General features: G+C 35.7%; 1 protein-coding gene across 2 annotated transcripts in view; it reads right to left on the minus strand.

Annotated features, from left to right (window-relative positions):
- LOC148596914 (scavenger receptor cysteine-rich type 1 protein M130-like) overlaps positions 1–21,710 on the minus strand; it is a 45,189-nt gene that overhangs the window by 19,486 nt on the left and 3,993 nt on the right. Inside the window, exons 4-13 of one of the 2 annotated variants that reach the window (XM_088563148.1) lie at positions 21,275–21,444; positions 18,614–18,761; positions 15,086–15,264; positions 12,453–12,600; positions 11,933–12,120; positions 6,381–6,528; positions 5,260–5,429; positions 4,392–4,539; positions 3,303–3,481; positions 1,416–1,563 (exon numbers count right to left, since the gene is read on the minus strand). In XM_088563148.1, the coding sequence (XP_088419274.1) occupies positions 1,416–1,563; positions 3,303–3,481; positions 4,392–4,539; positions 5,260–5,429; positions 6,381–6,528; positions 11,933–12,120; positions 12,453–12,600; positions 15,086–15,264; positions 18,614–18,761; positions 21,275–21,444 (1,626 nt within the window). Of the gene's footprint in view, positions 1–1,415; positions 1,564–3,302; positions 3,482–4,391; positions 4,540–5,259; positions 5,430–6,380; positions 6,529–11,932; positions 12,127–12,452; positions 12,601–15,085; positions 15,265–18,613; positions 18,762–21,274; positions 21,445–21,710 lie in introns of both variants that reach the window. The other variant, XM_088563147.1, reaches the window with a different exon arrangement.

The raw sequence follows: 21,710 nt of genomic DNA on the forward strand, positions 1-21,710 counted from the left end.
ACTTTAACGAAAATTATAGATTAATCTTTCTCTGAAATCACCAATTTAAACCAATTTTTAACTTTCTGTAATTTCCATTTTCATACACAATCTTTATATGTTTTATATCCAAAAAGTGCAAAACTGCGTGACAAACAGACTAATTATGTGGTATGTAACCGTTTCTAAATTGCAAACAAAAGCGAATTTGGTTGGTTTTTGAAATGCATGAATTACCTGTGTATTTTTGTTTTTAAATAAAGATTGCTACTTAAAAGAATTATATTAAATCCAAATAATTTTCAATAACCAATCTTCTGTAATTTTATTGGAAACTTGTTTAATTCAACAAACTATAAGTCCTTTAATATACAACATAGAGCACCAATACTGGGCTAAAAATGTGAATCGCTGTCTTACAGGGTAAATGAGAACGCAATTTTAGAATATGAAACTGGAAAAAATCTCTGATATGAGAATTTGTTCGCAATTGTCCAGAAAAAATACATCTATTCTAATCTGTATCATGAGAACCGATTTGGTCATCGCTTAATTGTTTTCATTTTATCTTTCGTCTTCCGAAGGCGTGACATTTTATGATCAACTCAGCTAGCGTTTCTGTAAAAAAAAAAGTACGCATACCCTACCGTTGCGCCTGATCTATGACCCCAATTTTCAGTGGCGTCCAAGTTTCTCATTTATCTTTGTATCTTTGTTTAATAGATTGATTAATTGTTGGGGTTTAGCGCCCAATCAGCAATATTTCAGCTATGCCCAGGCGATGAACATAAAATGGGTGAAAAAAACAATTGGTTGATTGATGGGTTTAACGCCCGAGCGTGATAAAATGAACCTGAAATGACGATGATGAAATCTAAAAAGGGATAGGACACAAGGCTAATGGGGTGGACAAATTGTGAATACCACTGGAAATAGAAAGAGGTGGTTTGGGTCAGGCAATTTAGCCTCCTGTGGCACCAATGGCTCCTCCTCCGATAGAATACCACAGACGGGTTCTTAAACGTACGAGGAACGTGTCATCTTTCCCAACACGTTGTACCGCTATGGTTTGCGGTCAGATTTTCCGTATTATGTCCTGACAACCCTAGCATGTAATACGCCAGGGTTACCCCATTCCACCAACGGGGGCACACAACCCAGTTGCTCTATGGGCATAGCTCCCTAGCCCCCGGTGAAGTTTCTGCTTACTATTTAGTCGCCTCTAACGGCAAACATAGCGCTGGTTTGGGCCTATTATTTTGACATTCTGACCCCAATGGGGCTCTTTGAATCTTTGTATGTGTTTGTTATGGTATTTCATGTTTATTGTGTGTGTTTATTTTCCATGTCTGGTCCTTATCTTTGCATCATACTCTCTCTGTTAACCCTCGAATCTTCGTTCTTGTTATTACTCTTTTATCAATTTTGCCCCCTACCTTATTCCGAACTGCTTACAAGCAACTTTTGCATCTGCATTGTCAAACCCATTATTGCAAACAGTTCCCCATTCACCATGATGATATACCTCTAATCTACCAAAGATGGCGTATCGAGTAGTTTTGTTTCCAGCCAATCGAACAGCACCTAGAAAGCAGCCATTCATTTAGAATTTCCAAATGCTTTGGTCGTAGCAGTCATAGATGTTTTAAAATTAGTTTTCATTTTTGACCCTAGAATATGGAGGATGGCTTCTGCCAGAAATAAATTAGACATATGAATGAATTTATTGATAATTGAATTTCATTTCATTTGTCAACAGTGTCTCGCAAATTATAACGAGTGCCAAAATGAATGATTTTGTCTTCTCTGAACAGCCCTAGAATGTATGGTGCTTTTAAGAAATTGATTAGTTAAAATTTTGAATTCGATCAAAATGACGTTGTTTTAACCACCACTTAAAGTCCTTAACATGGAAAAGGTAAACGATTGCCATCTGTAGCGGTTCAATAAATACTTATTATGTAAGAAATGACAAATGGGGTCTCCAACATGCATTAAGCTTGGCGCATTTTACACAAATTTGTTCATCATTGAAAGTGATAGAATCAAACCCTACAGAAAACAAATATCCAGTCCTACTACGGTAATAATTATGTATAGCTATTGTCAGAATCAGTTTGTTTGTTTGTTGGGGTTTAACGTCCGAGCAGCAATATTTCAGCTATATTCAGACAATGAACATGAAATGGATGATAAAATGAACATGAAATGAAAAAAATCAAAGGATGGGTCACAAGGATAATAGGGTCGACAAATTTTGATTGCCACAGGAAAAAGGGGGGATGGGTAAGGTCGGGCAATTTAGCCTCCTGTGGCGGAGCGCAAAGGTTCCTACTCCTATCGAATACCACAGCAGGGTTCTTTCACGTGCGAGGAACGTGGCATCTTTCCCAACACGGTGCACCACTATGGTGTGCGGTCAGGTTTTCCGTATTATAGCCTGACAACCCTAGCATGTAACACGCCAGGGGTACCCCATTCTTCCACCACCTGGTGCACACATCCCAGTTGCTCTGTGGGCAGAGCGCCTAGCCCCCCCCCCCGGCTAGGTTTCTGAGCACTATTAAGTCGCCTTATACGACAAGCTCAGCGCTGCTGCAGGCCTATTCTTTTAACACCCGGACCTGCACGGGGCGTCAGAATCAGAGACTTGGAACAATATTATGCGTGCATGTAAAGTACTAACAATCTGACGATCGATTTTTTCTCAAAGCCAACTTTTTTATGTGTGCATCACTGTAACTGTTTTGAAATGTTTCATTCTAATGCTAACAAGTTATATTTTTTTCTTATGTATGAACAATAATGATTTAAAATTTAATATTTGTATTACTCGTTGATTTTGATTGTACAATGAGTAATAGGATGATTAATTGGAAAGAGTGAATAACCAAATTATGATCACGAGTGCCGAGGAATGCCTAACGAGTGTACGGAACTTATTCCGAGCACGAGTTAAATCTTAATGTGTTCTTGGCACGAGTGATCAAGTTCTGGTTAATCACGACAACCAGTTGATTATCCTATTTATTATATAGATTTTTTCTCCATTATTCGTGTCTATTTTCAACATACATGTACAATTTTGTGAACGGAGGATTGATATCCGTGTTATGTCGATTTGGCAGGAGAAAGTGCGAGAGAGAAATTATAGAATTTATTTCACAGTGTGATTTATCGAAATATTGTACACTGGGAACATTCGGTATATCACTGCTATCTATATAATAATAAAAGTAATGTTCTCTACAAGTGGGGTATTTTATATCTTGTTTTACCCGCTGTCTGATTCTTACATGAATTAATATTTATTCCTACAGTACCTTCTGTTCCATTGTAACAAATTATTCCTACGTCATCCTTGTGCATGCAACTGTTCCTCTCCCAGTCAGAATGTATACACTCAGTCAAAGAAGTTTCAGTTCCAAAACAAATTACATCAGTTAACCAAATTTTTCCGCTACCTTCATTTTCGCTTGTGTAACTCAAAGAATACCTAGCACTAACAACAGAGGAAAAAAAACAACAATGTCATATTATTGAGTGCATACTAAAGCCTGATACTCCAGATTGAAATTGATTTATTAATTAAAAAAGCAAGAAATATTTTTTCTTATTTCATTCGTGTTTCATCATTTAATCGTTTTATATACTGATAATCTCATGTGTAAATTACGTTTTTTACTTGTTTACATTGTAACGTCAACAAAACAGGGCGTTTTCTTTTGTTACTTTGTATGTACGATTTTAGTTACTTTATGTTCTTTATTGTGTATATCTGTTTTCCATGTCTGGTCTTTGTCCCTGGATTTTATTCTTTTGATTACCGCTATAACCTTGGTTCCCTTGATTACTCTTTAATGTCTCTACGCACAGAAATGTGAACAATATCTAAAGGGCTACGGGCAATGAATATAGAGAAGTTATTTGTAATTATAACATAAAAATTGTTCAAAACAGAGGCAAATAAATAAATATTGGGCAAAAAATATTTGGTGGTATTAGTTCATTATTATGACGTAATAATTGTGCTATAATTATACGTCTTTTCATAGTGATTGCTGAGAATTGTAAATTTTGCTCTTTTTCGGACACATTTACTTTTAAAACTATGTGTATACTCAAGAAACAACTTTATATTTTTTTTATATATGATACATTATGTTATGATAATTTATTCACCAAATATGAAGATGTTTCCTGTGTATTGATACAATACCCTTGCCATAATTGTGACTAGAAAGTTACCAAAAAATACAAAGTTATAAAATAACTTACTTTTTGTAAACATCTCAATATTAAATGGGTTTTTTTAAGAACTTACAAAAGCTCGAGCCAAAAACATCTTGTATTACTATTGCGAGAAGTAAAATTGGAATCATCCATACAAGATAATAGAACATATATCCTACTTTTTTCCAAGCTGTCTACAAACCACTGCTGCCGATGTGGTACTAAATTGACTACTACAGACAGTACCCCATTCTTCATTATGAAATATTTCCAATCTACCTTTCACCGAAGTAGACGTAGTAGATTGGTCAACTAAACGTATGGCACCTATTTTTTTAAAATAAGCATTATTAGCACAAACACATATAAATTAATTTGAGATAAATATTGTAATCTGATTGGTAAAAATAATTTTGTTATATATCAATGGATTTAAAAATATTGACAGGCCCCTTTCAATTAAATTCAGAGCTACTTTTCTCATGTTTAAAGATAAAAATATGTTTTAAAATTAATTTATAAGAATTGGCAAAATTTGTCTACTTCGTGCAATAAACAATAAACAATTAATATTATATTCAATAGACAAAATTTTTATTATTGTAAATTCTTGAATGAATATATATATTAGACACACAATGTAATACATTATTTTAATAACGAATATAATGAACAGAGAAACGAATAAATACATTTGCTAAACTATTACAGTTGGTAAAATCGATACGTTGTAGGAAACAGACAGCACACATTTGAATGAAATTTAGTAATGGAAGTAAATGCTATGACGTGTATGTATATTCTGCTTCTCGTGCCGAGGTAATTATTCGAACTTCATATCCAAAAGACTTATGATTTATTCTGCAATTTAAAACGAGAAAAATGTTGATAAATGACATTAAGAATTATTTTACTGTCGTAATCCTGATTGTATCATTCCCAAGCTTTATTTTCATCGGCATACGACAATAAATATAGGTTTAACTTACCCCCACCTAAAGTGAATACAAACAACAAAAACATATTTTTCACCAAATTTGTAAATACCTTCTTTCACACAGACGACTCCTACATCTTCACCATGACCACAATTTTTTGAACCCCATGCGGGGTGACTACATTGTGTAAGATAATCTTCTGACCCCTTACAGCGGACATCATATAACCATATTGTTCCGTTTCCTCCGCCAGCAGTATAGCTATATGCTCCGTGAAAACTGTTATAAAACAATAAAATATCATAAGTAAAATAAAAAGTTTCAAGATTCAGTTCTGTGTTTTGCAGAGTAAAATCATTACCAAAATTAAAACTCTTATGTCTAACAGCTACCTAAGATTTAAAAAAAAAATATGAATTAATGTAAAATGCTGGGAAACGATAACCACTGATAAAGTTAGTTATATTTAGAAGAAACTATTGTTCTGCAGGTTGTGATCCCAAAACAAAACGGCAAACGACAGTCCGTGTTGTCTTATATACACTTTTAGAATACTTAGTAGACTTTCCAAGTCTGAAATAGGATCATACCGGACTTTCATTTTTTTCTTGTCCAGACAGTGATTCCGTTGTACAAGTTGCGAATGTTGAAAATATGTGTTTTATATCTAAATGAACTGATAGGATATTCTTGATTGTTTCATAGAAAAATCGCAGAACTTATTTTGTAGCTTCGTGATTTCGTATTGGCTTTGTATTGTAGTAGTGGTTTATATTCGTTTTACCAAGTATGGAAATTAATGGTATGCCTTGGTATACATATATTATTGTAAAATGGTACATTTTCACAGTTAAATTCCTTTAAAACCTTTCTGTGTATTTTCAGTGTCAGTTTACTTACTGCATCTCACCATATGATGTATTCAAACGTATATATCAACATTCACAATTTTTCATTTTTGTTTGTAATTTATATATATTTAGTTATTAAAGATTTTGAGCCAATCTAAAGGAATAACTTTGACCAGAACAATGGGCCGAAAAAACTTTACAATGTTGCACTCTCAACGAACATGTATAGCTTCAAATAAAGACCTTTTGATTGGCAAATTGACAAATAAGTGTGTTGTTATGATAAGCAGTTTAAATGACAAGAATAAGAACATGTAACGACTTATTGATCAATGAATTGACAGAACGTAAATTCTTATAAAAAGCATCTTCCACATACTTTCTCCCCAGCTGCCGACATACTACCAAAGCATCCTTGTTGTCGAAACCATCATCGCAAATGGTTCCCCATTCACCAAACAGGTATATCTCAACTCTACCCCGAATTGAATACCGCGATGTTATACTCTCCGCCAATCTGACCGTGCCTATATACAAGCAATATATTAAAAGTATTTCAAGATTAAGTATAAATTATAATTTCATACATATTGGATAAAAGTTAAACGTATTGCATGGTAATCATGGATATGTTTATTGATTATATATTGTAAATATGCCCTATGTAATAAGTAAACATAACATATTAAAATGAATGAATAGATAATTGAGAAAGAGTGGTCCGGATGAAGACATTAAGGATGGTCGCAAAATATTAAAATATAACGGTACATATTTAATCAACTTGATTTAGCGCGAGTTCGATTCCACAGGGTTGTTTTTGAAGTTGATAGTACAGAAAGTATAACTACAAAAAAATTTCAGAATACAGTTGATAGCTTGTACAGTTTTGGTCGAAATAAGTCATTCGTCAGCTCGGGGTTTAGCGTTTCTCTTTAATCATGTCGCCCCAGACTAATGTCGGGCGACATAATGTCATTTCTGCCTTTCTTATAAAAGGCTATTGCAAAACCTCGAGATTGAGGACTTCAAGGCTAAACCACCTGACTGTTCTTGCAAAACCTCACCATTCAAATATGGTCCGTCTGGTCAGGTCGTTACGGGATATTTAACCATTATCGAAAACGAATCTCTGCGTAATATCCTTTCTAAAGGTCCCAAGTACCGTGAACCACGCTCAATAAATTGGATTTATAAATTTAAAGTTCTTATGGATGCCGTCGAGGACTATGCAAGAAAACGGATAAAACGAGAACAAAAAGACATTGATTCTCTGTCAGTGGTTAAAGGCCGTGAGGTCTTTAATTTTGAAACGAATGAAAGTTTTAAGTAGGTCAATGAGTGCCAAGGCTACATCAGTTTTCAAAGACCCCGATGTAGCAAAAACATTGTCTACTATACATGACAAGTATGTTGTCGTACCAGCAGACAAAGCCCTAAACAACATTGTTTTTGTCTGCAAAACGTTTTATATCCAATGTTTATTATCAGACATAGACGTAGAAAATAGTAGCAGTGATAGGACTTACACTGCTACCACTCTCTCCAAAGAAGAGATTGTGGAAAACCATAAATCTGTGCTATCCTCTTTTGGTCTCTCTACCAAGGAGGATGATTGTGATTTACCGTCTATGTACTGGATTCCTAAACTTCACAACATTCCATACAAACAACGTTTCATAGCGGGATCTGCAAAATGTACCACCAAACCTCTTTCAAAACTTCTATACTCACAACTGTCAAAGAGGGTCTACAGTCCTACCACAACACTTGTTACTCCCGTAGTGGAATTCAATGTGGATCCTGAAAAATTCGAAAGATATTTTGGAGACAATCAGTTCAAGACTATTATTTGAATATAATAGCATTAAAACCTATGATTTTTCAACACTGTATACTTCTATTCTCCATACTCAGTTAAAACCCCGACTTAAAAACATTATACATCGTTGTTTTTCCAAAAAAGATGGTACACCTAGATACAAATATATAGTTCTTGGTAGAGATTTCTCATACTTTGTAAGAAATAATTCCAAATCATCTTCCAGATATACAGAGGAAGATGTTTACAAAATGCTGGAATTTTAATCGACAACATATTTGTCCAGTGTGGTGGACGTGTTTTTCAACAAACGGTCGGCATTCCAATGGGACAAATTGTGCTCCTTAACTTGCTGATCTATTCCTTCACCCTTATGAGGATGACTTTATAGCTGATCTGATCAGAAAGAAAGAATATCGTTTGGCTAGATCCTTCAATCTCAGTTTCCGCCATATAGATGACGTATTATCTTTAAACAATCCTAATTTCGGGGATTTGATACATCGCATCTACCCAAAAGAACTTGAGATAAAGGATACAACAGACACTGTGAAGTCAGCCTCATATCTTGACCTACACTTAGAAATCGATGGTAAAGGAAAACTATTGACCTTACCACAAACGTGATGACTTTTCATTCAGAATTCTTAACTTTCCTTTCATCTGTGGCAACATCCCTTCGGCTCCTGCGTATGGAGTGTTCATATCACAACTCATACGTTATGGCAGAGCTTGCCGAAACTACGCAGACTTTTTGTATCGCGCTAGAACTCTAACAAATAGGCTTCTGAAACAGGGTTATGTTGCTACAACATTGAAGTCATCACTACAAAAGTTTTATGGTCGTCATCATTAACTCGTGGATCGTTATGGTGTATCCATCAGCACCATGAAAACTGATGTATTCAACGGGTTATAATTTTCCTTTCCTCGTTTGTCTACCCCGGACTTGACTTTTTATGAGCAATTCGGCGGGTGTTTCTAGAAAAGCAGAGGACGCTTACCCTACCGGTGGACCTGGTCCATGCTCCCGGTTTTAGTGGAATCCGAGTTGCTCATTTATTTTTGTTACTTTGTATGTATTATTTTAGTTACTTTACGTTCTTTGTTGTGTATGTCTGTTTTCCATGTCTGATCTTTGTCTCTGGATTACATTCTTTTGATTACCGCTATAACCTTGGTTCTCTTGATTACTCTCTTACATGTATTGAGTCCTCGAACATCAAACCTAGACGGCTGGCTGGACACTTGAAATTTGGAATGGTGGTACAATTTAAGTGTAAGAGTTTGTAAGAATCGGGAAATTGAGAAAAATCAGAAACATGTCAAAAAAAATCTGACAATAAAATATCACTCAAGGATGCTATCTCTATTTGAAGACACCAGTAATTGATCTCTGCATCATTGGCTTTGCCCAGAAATCTTAAAAAATTGAGGTTCTTGACAGTTACCTGCCCTTCAAATGTTCATTTTCAGAGCATTTCGATGAAATTGTAACTCAATGGTCCAGTATGATGTGGAAAATCTAGTCTGTTTTCCTTGATTCTGATGGTGCAAAAAATCAAATTACACAATTAAAATGATGGTTTTTGTTCATACTAAGTTTCACCTAATGCCTGATTCTTACAGGGACTGACATTTAATAAGCCTAATAAAATTGTACAAAAAGATTAATTGATATGTAGTTATTGCATTAGCAACAGACATATAAACTGCTACTAATACGGATATCTACTTTTTTGGTCAGTGCCATATCTATGTCATATCTTTTGAGATATTTTAATAGATTTTTGTATTATGATGTGTCGCATAGAATTAACTGAATTTAATTTTAGATTTGCCGAAATACCGCCATTTTCGAAATGTTCACCTAAGATGATATTCTATGACATTACAACATCTCGGAAACCTATGATGTGGCTTGAAATTTAAAATTTAGTATGGTGGTAGAGATGTAAAAAAAACTTAATCGACACGTTGTCTATTTCCATGGTAACGAAACATCCAAAAAAAGAACCAAACCAAATCCACTTTTTTCTCACGGTCTTTTTTATTTATATATAGGTTTTTTTTTAAATGAAAACTCATTTCATAATGATATAGAATTCACAGTCACCATTTTTTAAATGGCCGCCTAATGCCATCACACAGGACGTGAAATTGTCTAGGAAATATGATACTGACATAAAACGCTTGGGGCGACATTCGCTTGTTTGCTCAACAGCAAATCTAAACATATCACCCAAAATTAATGTTAGGCCATAAATTGTTATTGCTGCCTTTCTTCTGTTTGCTATTTTTACTCAAATAGTTTTGTCGGGAGTTTAAAGAGAGTGTAACTGAAGGGAATGAACTACATATGAAAACGTAAGTAGTCGCTATTGAGAGAGAATGAATCAAACCAATCGGCAAAGAAAAACTACCGTTTCAATACAAACGCATAATCAAGGACAATGAAATCGGAAACTTAAATGACTTAAAACTTGAAAATTGGTTGTGTTCAGTGAGCCTAATGAAGTTTGCATTTACCAAAAAAAATGAAAGAAACGAACTGTTGCCATGGCAACAAAAAACCTTAAAAAATGACCCTTTTTTCACTGCCATATCTTTTATTTATCAAAAATATCAATAAATCTTACAGCATGTTCCAAACAAGACCTCGGAATTCGCAAAAAAATATTGCCGAATTACACTTTAAAATGGTCGCCTGTCATTATATAGGACATTTCAGTATCTCGGTAATTTAGGTGGCTACAAACGTAAAATTCGATATGTTAATACAATGGAATGTGTCAATTGAATGATGTTAAAAAAACCAGATAAAATATGTTGTGCGGGGCGACATTTGCGTTTGCTCGCACTGGAAATTCTAGACATTGTGTTTCAAAAACGAAGTGGGGAAACGCACTGTTTGTGTTTTGTTTCTTATTATTCTGTGTATGTCGGCATAACTTCTGCAAACGTGCTGAACGGAACAGAATTGAAAAATCCAAATCTTATCAATTCTGAGATGACCACCAGTTGAAACTGTTTTCCGGAGCTCCGATGGCAATAAAAATGTTTTGTGAACAACTGTGTTGGTAAGAACAAAATATATACTATTTTTCTTCCAGAAAGTTAACAGAGCATCACAGAGTAAAATACACTGAAACTTGATATGTACATGCTGTTGAAAAGGGTTGAGTAAAAAATAGAATATTTAGCAGAAACAAAATATTTCAGTAGTCAAGGCCAGTGTCAAGATTACCAAATTCATATTTTTATCACTCTCATATATTCTTTATTGATCAGACAATTTTAAATTAACTTTGTAACCTCTAAAAAGATCTTGGAAATCACTCAAACTAATGTCAAAATTCTGCCGCATATAACAAATGGTCGCCTGCCTTCAAAATCTAGGACACTGAAATATCTAGGAAATCTTGATTGCTAAAAACGTGATTTAAGTACGTAGATAAAGTTATAATGGTACCATTACATGATGTTAAAATAACGGATACATCACTTTTTCTCGAAATTAATTAATTTATATTTTATCATTACTACCGTTACTTCATGTTTGAAAAATAAATTCAATGATCATGTCAAATGTATTTAATAATTGCTGTTCAATGCCCAAGTAGTAGTATTTCAGTAATATCCGGGCAAGATATATGAAATGATGATTAAATGAACATGAAATGATGGTGAAAATAAAACTTGGTATGGGACACAATGATCAAAATGTCGAGGATTTTCGATTACCATCAGAATTATATAAAAAAAAGTGTCTAGGGCTGGACAATTAAGCCTCATAAAGCGAATCTGAGAAACCTACTCCTTTCAAATACCGACGCAGATTTGTTTACATGCTAACAACGTGGCATTATTACCAACATGGTGGACCACTATAGTTCGAGATCAAGTTTGCCGATCTAAGAATGTAGGAGGTCAGGGAAGCCCATTCAACCATCTGGAACACATAACTCAATTGACCAATAAGTTCTGACCGCAATTAAGTCGCATTTCACGACACGCTTAGCGCTGCTGCAGGCTTATTCTTCAGACATGTCAAATGTTCTGTTAGGTACACAAAATAATAAAATTATATTCTAAATACAAATAAATACCTTCCATGTTCGATAAAGATCCGTTAAAACAACTGATTCCAACGTCATCATAATGTGAGCAATTGTTATCTTCCCAATTTGAATGCGAACAGGCACTCAGAGACGTTTCAGTTCCTTTACAATCCACGTTATTTAACCATATGTGCCCACTCCCCCTATTTATGTTGAAACTAGCGGAACTTTTTGCTCTAAAAATGAATAACACAAAAACAAAACGTGAACTGTGTCGAGACTGAAATACTTAAACATTCTCTAGCTAAAATACAGGTCTTTTACATTTTTATGGATACATGTATAACAAGTGGATGCTTTCATCCAGAATGCACGAGCTTATTCCCGAATGTATAGCGTATAAAGGTGTTTGTCCTTCTGTTATTTCTTAAAGTTATTTCCCCTTCGTTTCTAATTTAATGTTGCTACTTTTTTAAATGAATATAAAAGTGGGTGGTCCAAATAAAAAATAGTAAAATATCCCATACAAAAGAAATAACACAAATTGTACCTTACCTAATATACCCACCTTATTCCAATCTGTCCACAAACCACCATAGCGTCTACATTGTCAAATCCATGTTTACAAACAGTTCCCCATTGACCACGATGGAATATCTCTAATCTACCAGAAATGACGTTACCAGAGGAAAGATTACTAGCCAACCTGACTGCACCTATATAAAAGCGAGGCATTATACTAATGTGATCAGTGCAAGCGTTTACGAAAAATCTTAATTTTACTCATTTCATTTCTCTAATCAAATCATCTGAAATTGTAAATTTGAGGAAAATCGCAATTTCAGATTGTTTATGAAACTATGGCTAGAGCTTTAAAATTTGGTCTTGTTAGTAAAACGTTTTATCAATAATTCACGGATGCTAGATTTGATCATTTGCCCTTTGATACCGCTGTGGAGCATTATTCTGTTATAGCATCGGCTTGGATAGCATTTAAGAATTGAAAATAATAAAAATGTTGTCTATTGAAAAATAACATAAATTGTCCATGTGCACATTATAAAATATGCACATGGAAATGTTTTTTTTCTTTTCAATAGACAAAATTTTTATCATAGCCAATTCTTATAAATTAATTTTGAAACATATTTTTATCTTTAAACATGAGAAAAGTAGCTCTGAATTTAACTGAATAGGGGCGTGTCAATATTTTTTTATCCGTTGAGATATAACAAAACTATTTTAGCCAATCAAATTACAGTATTTATCCCAAATTATTTTATTTTCTCTTATCGAAAATCAGATCTAGGCATTCATCAATCCGGATAGGGCAATCGCAAAGAGCAAGCGGTCATGACTAGATGTCGCAATGGACATTATAGATCTACACATGGCCATTTGCTTGTTGGTGATCCTCGACCTGAGCGTATCCCATGTAATTGCCCTTTATCTATTAAACAAGTTCTTCTAGATTGTGTGGATTTTACCAACACCAGGCAAAATCATGTATACAAAGTAACAAAAGCAAATGAGCAACTCGGACTCCACTAAACTGGGAGCACCGGTAGGGTAAGCGTCCTCTGTATTTTCTATAAATACCTCCGAGTTGCTCATGAAAATCAAGTCCCGGGTTGCCAAACGAGGAAAGGAAAAAAAACTATGACACGTTGAATAAATCAGTTTTCATGGCACAGATGGATATATCATATTGATCCACGAGTTCATGATGATGACCATAAAACTTCTGTAGTGATGACTTCAATCTTGTAGCAACATAACCCTGTTCCAAAAGCCTATTTGTTACAAAAAAAACGTTTGTAGTTTCGGCAATCTCTGGCATAACGTATGTGTTATGATATGAACACTCCATGCGTAGGTGCTGAAGGGATGTTGCCACAGATGAAAGAAAAGTTGACAATTTCGAATAAAAAGTCATCACGTTTGTCGTAAAGTTTGGTCATTAGTTTTCCTAGGTGTAAGTCAAGATATGTGGCTTGCTTCACAGTGTCTGTAGTATCCTTTTCCTCAAGTTTGGGGTAGATGCGATGTATCAAATCCCAAAAAATTCGGATTGTTTAAAGATAATACGTCATCTATATAGCGGACACTGATATTAAAGGATCTAGCCAAACGATTTTTTTTCTTTTGGATTAGATCAGCTATAAAGTCACCTTCATAAGAGTGACGGAATAGGTTAGCAGGTAGAGGAGCACAATTTGTTCCCATTTGAATGCCGACCGTTTGTTGAAAAACACGTCCACCACACGGGACAAATATGTTGTCGATTAAAAATTCAAGCATTTTGTAAACATCTGCACATTTGGCAGATGATTCGGAATTATTTCTTACAAAGTATGAGGAATCTCCACCAAGAACTATATACTTGTATCTAGGTGTACCATCTTTTTGAAAAAAAAAAACGATGTGTGTTGAAAAATCATATGTTTTAATGCTTTTATATTCTGATAATAGTCATGCAATGATTGTCTCCAAAAGAATTTTTCAGGATCCACATTGAATTAATACCACTACCGGGAGTAAGAAGTGTTGTGGTAGGACAACAGAGCCTCTTTGACAGTTTTGAGTATAGAAGTTAAAAGTTTTGAAAGAGGTTTGAAAAAAATGAATATGAAATCATGATGAAATGAAAAATGGGATGAGTATCATAGTGTCGATGAATTTTGATTGCCACTGGGAGGTATTTTATCATATAGATAGCAGTGTTTTATCCAATGTTTCAAGTGTAATAAATTTCGATAATTTACACTGTGAAATAAATTCGGTAATTTCACTCTCGCGCTTTCTCCCGCCAAAGGTCACAACTTTGATATCAATCGTCAATCACTGAATTTCTTATAAATTAAGAAGAAAATCTATTTAATAAAAAAGATAATCAAAATATTATCACTTGTGCCAAGAACGCTTGAGGATCTAATTCGTGCGCGGAACAAGTTTCGCACACTCGTTAAATCTAGGCGTTCTTCGGCACTCGTGATAATATTTTGGTTATTCACGTTTTCCAATTAATTATCCTTTTATTATCTGATTTTTGTTTTCAATTTTATACTTTTGACAAATTTGCAGCTAAGTTTCTGATTTTACAGAAAAGAAAAAGGTCAGACTTTGAAGAATATTTTCAAAAATGGTCAATTTCTTATCAGAATCTTGGGATAATGATCTGGTCTTACAGACATACAATACCTTCAGTTCCATTGTAACAAGTGATGCCGACTTCATCTTTGTGCGTGCAGTTGGTATGATCCCAGTCAGAATGTGAACAGTCAGTCAATGATGTTTCAGTTCCAAAGCAGGTGACGTTAGTTAACCATATTTTACCACTACCTTCACTCGTGCTTTTGTAACTCACAGAATTTACGAAACTTAAAACAAGAAAAAGTTAAGGAGAACAAACATGGTGACACGAGCGAATACACTAGCGATTAAAACAATTGATAAATATCTTCAGAGATCACAAAAAAGCATTTAACCAGTGCGTAACACACTTCTAAAGTAAGCCTTATCATATGACCATTTGATAAGATATGTGATTTTATTTTAATTTGGAGTGTTAAACACTCTTGTGGTGCTTAATGTCCACAACATATAATTACAACAATGTGTACACAATCGCACCTTCAAGACTTTATTCTATTCTTCTCACTCTACTACACTCCCTTTACAAAACAAGTCTTGATATTCCTGTTTCTGACCACACCTCATCATTATACAGACTTGTTGCCATCATTTTGGATATTGGTTTCCACAGACTCTTGAAACCAGTTTGTGTAAAAAGCCAAGATGAAGAAAAACGACCATTTCTTCCACCACCGTTTGTCAACAAAGGTATAGATTCAATTAATTTGGCTAACATCCTCCATCACAAAAAACGTTACCAACAAAATTCCCAAAACATATTTCAAAGACAAATCCATACCAATTATTTCATATTCCTATACTTCACCCATTGCATTCAAAATTTTCAATTATAAAAGGCAATTGCAGAACCTCGAGATTGAGGACTTCAAGACTAATCAACCTGACTGTTCTTTCAAAAACTCTCCATTCAAATATGGTTCTTCCGGTCACGTCATTACATGAGATTAAAAGATCATCGAAAACTAATCACACCACAAAGTTCTTTCTAAAGGTCCCATGTACCGGGAATAACGCTCCATAGATTGGTTGAGTGATTGATTGTTGAGGTTTAACGCCCGAGCAGCAATATTTCAGCTATATCCAGGCGATGAACATGAAAGGGTTGATAAAATGAACATGAAATGAAAAAGGGATGGGTCACAAAAATAAAAGATAAAAGAGAGGTATGGGTAGGGTCGGGCAAATTAGTCTCCTGTAGCGGAGCGCAAACATGTTCCTACTCCAATCGAATACCACAGAAGGCAAAACCCAAAACAAAGTTTTTGCCTGATTGATTGATTGACTGTTGGAATTTAACGCCTGACCAGCAATATTGCAGCTATATCCAGGCGATAAACATGACAAGGTAATCATGGGACCCAAGATTCCTGAAGAAATGGTTATTTAATGCAAAAAATGGGATTGGACACAAAAGGACTATAGGGTCGACGAATTTTGATTACCGCTGGAAATAGGAAGAGGTGGGTCGGGTCGGCGATTTGCCATCTGCAACGGAGCGCAAAAGTTCGTTCTTTTAATGAATACAACAGCAGGATTCTTTAACGCGCGAAAAGGTTTTTTACAACACGTTGCATCACTATGGTTTGCAGACAGGTTTCCTGTATTTTGACCTGACAACGCAACACCCCATTGCACCACCTCGGGGACATAACCCAGTTGCTCTATGTGTGAGCACAGTTTAGTTGCCTTTTACGACAAGCTTAGCGCTGCCGTGGGCCAATTTTTTTGACACCCAGACCCGCACGGGGCCATAGAAGTCTTATTATCGTCCTCATAAATTCGTTGATCGTTACGGTGTATCCATCTGCACCATGAAAACATTTACTTTTTTACTTTGGTTTGTTTGTTTGTTTGTTGGGGTTTAACGTCCGAGCAGCAATATTTTAGCTATATTCAGACAATGATCATGAAATTGATGATAAAATGAACATGAAATGAAAAAAAAAGGATGGGTCACAAGGATAATAGGGTCCACAAATTTTGATTGCCACTGGAAAAAGGGGGGATGGGTAAGGTCGGGCAATTTAGCCTCCTGTGGCGGAGCGCAAAGGTTCCTACTCCTATCGAATACCACAGCAGGGTTCTTTAACGTGCGAGGAACGTGGCATCTTTCCCAACACGGTGCACCACTATGGTTTGCGGTCAGGTTTTCAGTATTATAGCCTGACAACCCCAGCATGTAACACGCCAGGGGTACCCCATTCCACCACCTGGGGCACATATCCCAGTTGCTCTATGGGCAGAGCGCCTAGCCCCCGGCTAGGGTTCTGAGCACTATTTAGTCGCCTCATACGACAAGCTTAGCGCTGCTGCAGGCCTATTCTTTTAACACCCGGACCTGCACGGGGTTTTTTTACTTTGGATGTATTATTTTGGTTATTTATGTTCTTTGTTGTATGTGTCTTTTTCCCGTCTGGTCTTTGTCCGTGGATTACATTCTTTTAATTTCCGCCAGAATATTGGTTCCCTTGATGACATTTACAACTGTAAAAATGCAATGTTCTTAAAAAATAATGTCACACTACAAAGTGCATAGTGGTAATTGTTTTTATTATCACGCAAGAATCTAAAGTTTTGATAGTTTAAAGTTTGTTTGTCTGTTTGTTGGGGCAATTTTGTTTGTCCGAGCAGCAATTTTTCAGCTATATTCAGACGATGAACATGAAATTGATGATAAGATGAAAGATAGTTTAAAGAGTGATTTGGTTCCTTTGGTCTTTTTCCCATTGTGCCCCGCCCTAAATAACCATGTTTCACGGCAGATCAATCCAATAGATTATATTCGACATAACAACCGCTAGTTGCGTTCCAAATACATATGCACATTCTTTTTTTTTTATATTTAAATTTGCACTTCCGCGTAATTGAATTCGTACGACGACAGTTTGCTAACAAATGCAATAGTAGCATATGCGGACGTTGTCCGAGTTGGATACTAAAACAATTTGTCTGGTCGTTGAAAGAGCTGTCCGCTCATTTCGTATGCATCTCCAAACAAAAGGGCAGGAACAAGGGCCCGAAACACTCCCTAAACCAAATTAACACTTACGAACATTTTATGCTTAAGCAAGAAAACAGGATGAAACTTTTTATGAAGAAAAATTCACAGTGAAGTGTCTCTGAAATAAGGAATATCTAAATATTTAAGGATCACGTAGAGATGAACACTTCACTCGTGGTTTTGTAACTCACAAAATTCAAAGAATTTAAAATAGGTGAAAGAAAAATAGAACGAGTATGATTAAACGCAACAAATGCACAAGAGATTAACTAAATACAAACTAAACAAAAAACCTTCATAGATCAACAAGTGTAAAAATACTCTATAAATTGTGTATAATAACATTATTTTTAAACGGAGAAAAATATCTGAAAATAATGCTGGAATAGTCTCACTCGATAGTACAGGTAGTACAAGTAAAATCATACAAATTAGTTTTGACTCCATCGTGTCGATTGGGTGTTAGTTTTCATTTAAAAAAAAGAAAACATTTTATTTTCAAAGGAAATCCCTTCTTCTGAAAATAAATGAATTAAATGTTACACCAAAGTCAACCTTTCCCTATATCTTACTTTTCTCCAAGTTGTCTACACACCACAGCTGCTGAATTTGCATCAAACTTACTGAGACAAACCGTGCCCCAGACATCGTTATGCAAAATCTCCAGTCTACCACTTACGGAAGTACTAGTTTGTGATCGGGATGCTAAACGTATGGCACCTATAAACAATTTAAAATAATGTTAATAAGTACATAGGCATATATTATTAGACATAATGGAAATCATCACAAGAACAGAAAAATCGGCCCCGTGCAGGTCCGGATGTCAAGAATAGGCCTGCAGCTGCGCTAAGCTTGTCGTAAAAGGCCACTTAATAGTGCTCAGAAACCTAACCGGGGGCTAAGCACTCTTCCCACAGAACAACTGGGTTGTGTACCCTAGGTGGTGGAATGGGGTACCCCTGGCGTGTTACATGTTGGGATTGTCAGGCTATAATACGAAAAATCTATAGGAACCTTAGCGCTCCGTTACGGATGTCCTTGAAAATTACATTATTGTATATGGAATGATTGATTGATTGTGGAGGTTTAACACCCGAGCAACAATTTTTCAGCTATATTTTGCGATGCACATGAAATGGTTGATAAATAAACATGAAATGATGATGACATGAAATATGAATAATGGGGTCGACAAATTTTGATTGCCACTGGAAATAGGGAGAGGTGGGTAGGGTCGGGCAATTTAGCCTCCTGTGACTGGAGCCCTATGGTTCCTACCCCGGAAGAATACCACAGTAGTGTTCTTTTACTTCCGAGAAACGTGGCATCTTTCCCAACACGTTGCTGTTTGTTTGTTGGGGTTTAACGTCCGAGCAGCAATATTTCAGCTATATTCAGACAATGAACATGAAATTGATGATAAAATGAACATGAAATGAAAAAAAAAGGATGGGTCACAAGGATAATAGGGTCGACAAATTTTGATTGCCACTGGAAAAAGGGGGGATGGTTAAGGTCGGGCAATTTAGCCTCCTGTGGCGGAGCGCAAAGGTTCCTACTCCTATCGAATACCACAGCAGGGTTCTTTAACGTGCGAGGAACGTGGCATCTTTCCCAACACTGTGCACCACTATGGTTTGCGGTCAGGTTTTCAGTATTATAGCCTGACAACCCCAGCATGTAACACGCCAGGGGTACCCCATTCCACCACCTGGGGCACATATCCCAGTTGCTCTGTGGGCAGAGCGCCTAGCCCCCGGCTAGGGTTCTGAGCACTATTTAGTCGCCTCATACGACAAGCTTAGCGCTGCTGCAGGCCTATTCTTTTAACACCCGGACCTGCACGGGGCCCCAACACGTTGCACCACTATAGTTTGCGGTCTGGTTTTTCGTATTATAGCCTGCATGATATCGCATAATTTGGTTCAATTTTCGGGCAAAAATTTCGGGAACTGAATAGAACAAGGGGTATGAATAATGAAAAATCAAGTGAAACTTACTAAAACTTCTATTAAGCCACATTGAAATATGCGTCCATCAAATTTACGACGATCTCTTTCGTTTTCCACATCGATTCCAAATCTATCAAGTGTCCCAATTCAGAATTATCGACTCCATGTTGTTACAGTACGCACGCCTTTGTAGACACCCAAAGTAGGCGGTGTTTTTTTATCTCACGTGACCATCTGTGCATGAAGGAATTTCATTTGAATATGACCCCAGCATATAACATGCCAGGGGTACCACATTCCACCACATAGGACAGACAACCCAGTTGCTCTGTGGGCAGAGCGCCCTAGTCCCCGGCTAGGGTTCTGAGCACTATTTAGTCGCCTTTTACGACAAGCTTAAAGCGGCTGCAGGCCTATTCTTTTGACACCCGGACATGCACGGGGCGTTATTACCCTTGAATGACAAGCTTTAACCAGCCGAGCGATTCGGGCTCCTAGGAGCCTATTGTGTTCCCTACTAGCAAACTAAAGTGTGAATAGCAGCGAAAACATTGTATCATAAAATATTCAGTTTGAACTTATATCATTCCTTTATGTATTAAATGTTGATATATGCTGCTTTTCGGCGAAATACAGCTGTTCTGTCAACAGAAATGCAGTTGTATATAATAGTATCTTTTGGAATGCATTAAAAGGCTGACAATTATTGTGTTTTGCTAACATTTGAGAACATTTTTTTACATGAAAAAATGTTTACACCAACATATTTCTATTGTTTAAAAAAGAACATATATGAAACAATTGTTATTGCAATTATTGCAATTTTTACTGTTTTTTTTTAGTTTGACTATTTTTGTCTGGTCGAAAACTGCCAAATATTCAATATTTTATCATTATACTCATTTCTGAATTATCTCCTCTTTCAATGTTAAAACAATACCTTTAACAATTGATTTTTTATGCTTATAAGTATCTATTATTATCATATTTTACAATGTTAAAGTTAATTTCACTGAACTGTGTTGTATATTCATGTTCTCCTACTCTCGAATACTGAAAAGCTCACCGTTTTTTACAAGGCATTTTATCTATATGTGTGCCTCAACTTCTGGTTGCCATATAGACCAAAGAGATGGAATGAAATAAAAAAAATCTATTATTATTTTCCAATGCTAAAAACAAATTGTTCATAGTAATTGCAGGAAGATAAGTAAACCATGATGTGCCACGTACTGCCTGATTATTACATGGAATGGTACTTAATACATTAATAATTACCATTTTTTACGCAACTGACACCAACATCCTCACTATGATCACAATTTTCCACCGCCCATCCTTCATGGCTACAGTCTTTGAGAAATCTTTCGGGACCCTGACAACTTACATCATCCAGCCATATTGTTCCAGAACCTCTACCCTCTGTGAAACTAAAGGCTCCGTTCAAACTGCAATTAATATAATACAGTAAAACTTTTCTTAATCAAATACTGAATAGGCCACAAAAAAAAAAACGTCTAAACCAATAGCAATCCAAAAGGGGTCCGTTTAGACAGTGTTCATTGTAGATGGCTAAAGTGTTTTTTTTTTTGTTTTTTTTTTTCAATTGATAGGTTGTGGTCTGTTTGACGTCCAGTTGCATATATTTCATGTATAGTCAGGGCGAAAACAGGTTGAACAAGAATCAATCAGATGAATTAAATGGAAATAAGGA

This window comes from Perna viridis, chromosome 15 (assembly GCF_037379345.1).
Source record: "Perna viridis isolate PV_CMFRI_1.1 ecotype Kerala chromosome 15, ASM3737934v1, whole genome shotgun sequence".
Classification (NCBI taxonomy): domain Eukaryota; kingdom Metazoa; phylum Mollusca; class Bivalvia; order Mytilida; family Mytilidae; genus Perna; species Perna viridis.